The 1,627-nt window shown below is 36.2% G+C and overlaps 1 protein-coding gene across 2 annotated transcripts in view; it reads left to right on the top strand.

Annotated features, from left to right (window-relative positions):
* The window catches only part of LOC107489289 (protein SHORT ROOT IN SALT MEDIUM 1), a gene marked incomplete in the record, with an annotated part of 9,961 nt that overhangs the window by 2,982 nt on the left and 5,352 nt on the right, over positions 1–1,627 (top strand). For both annotated transcript variants that reach the window (XM_016110039.3, XM_021142677.2), the window contains 4 exon segments: positions 1–177; positions 288–333; positions 972–1,064; positions 1,146–1,201. In XM_016110039.3, the coding sequence (XP_015965525.1) occupies positions 1–177; positions 288–333; positions 972–1,064; positions 1,146–1,201 (372 nt within the window).

The following is a 1,627-nucleotide window of genomic DNA, read 5'->3' as shown; positions in this document are numbered from 1 at the left end:
GCGGGAAAAGGAAAGGGAACGAGAACGCAAACGTGCTCTTGAAACTAAGCGTGATCGGACTCCAGTGAGATCTTCCAAGGATCCCCGTGGTACATCAAAGGATCCTCGAGGATCATCTTTGACAAAGGATGGGAGATCTTCACGACGGGACTCCCCACATCATGTTGCTTCACATAGGTGGATGTTGTGATTTTACTATTTCTGCGTCCTGCTCAGGTTCTGAATATCTAGCTGCTTGTTTATCTTGCAGCCTTATATAACTAACTAAGTGTTCTGTTATGCTGAAGGCACCATTCACCTGTTAGAGAAAAACGGAGGGAATATGTCTGCAAGGTAAAAGAAAACAAGAATTTAGTTGCTCAGCATTGTGAGAATATTCCACAGGAGGAGCTAGTTGTACTTGTTTTCCTTCAGGAGATCTGTGGCTGGTGGCTTGATAATTCTTTCAACGTTATCCTTTTGTGTCTTTCTTTTATCTTGAACTCTCAGTTTAGCGTGTTCATTCTGATTTCAACCAAGTCACATGATTGGATTCCACAAAGTTGGGAAATCTTCGTTGTCCTCGATTGGCCTTTGTTCATAATCCTTGTTGAGTATGCAAACGGCAAAGCACTTGTTTTCCCTTGGGCCATGATTATTCTTTCCTATTCCTTGTCTCCTCATCTCTTTCACCTCTTCACTGATTCTTCCTTTTTGTTTTCCTTTCTTCCTTGCTTGTCCTTAAATACCTTGATTTTTTATTTTGGGATGTGTCTTTTAATGGATTGGGAGGCAAATCTAATACCTGAAGAAAAAAGTATAAAATTTCAAGAATATTCTCATTCTTATTCATGCTACATTGGAAGTTACATTTCAGTTCTGAATGTGAAGTGATTTGAAAATAATACCCAATGACCTAATTTCCTATTTATTGTATATTGCTTTATGAATTTATAAACAAGACTAATTGATCTTTGCACTGTCTAAAACAGGTTTACCCAGCCCGTTTGGTGGATATTGAAAGGGATTACCTCTCGATAGATAGGCGATACCCCCGGCTCTTTGTCTCTCCTGAATTTTCTAAGGTCTTCTGGTTCTATAGTTTCTTTTTATTTGATGGTGATTGTTTGACGTTGATTTGACATCATATCTTGCAAATTCTTTAGGTTGTTGTGAACTGGCCAAAGGAAAACCTGAAAATGTCTATCCATACTCCTGTCAGGTATGTCTCTCCATCTGTGTGATATTGGTTACAAGATTCCAAAATGTTATCTGATGTTTCTAATAGCATTTGATCTAATTTTTATTACTCTTTTTTAATTAGTTAAGCTTACATTTTCAGGATATCCCTGCCCCTTCTTTTTTCTTTCTCTTTTTAAGCAACACAGAAAAACCCATCATAAACAGCAAACTCTTTTTGAAGCTTGTACACAAAGAAAACCTCTTTTTTCTATTTGAATTTAATTGTTTTGTACACTCATTTTGTTTCTCTTTTTATGTAGTGTAAATATTTTTAGCTATATTCCTTGTAACATAAACTGATTGTTAGGCATCGAATGAAAGAAATATTTAGGTATCTTCAAAATTAATATGAATGACTTATATTGTATGCATGATTTGAGCGTGATGATCTTGTGGTTACAGAAAT

Source organism: Arachis duranensis, chromosome 5 (genome assembly GCF_000817695.3).
Source record: "Arachis duranensis cultivar V14167 chromosome 5, aradu.V14167.gnm2.J7QH, whole genome shotgun sequence".
NCBI classification, from domain to species: domain Eukaryota; kingdom Viridiplantae; phylum Streptophyta; class Magnoliopsida; order Fabales; family Fabaceae; genus Arachis; species Arachis duranensis.
The sequence above is the reverse complement of the archived record's forward strand: the minus strand, read 5'-3'. Positions and strand labels throughout refer to the sequence as shown.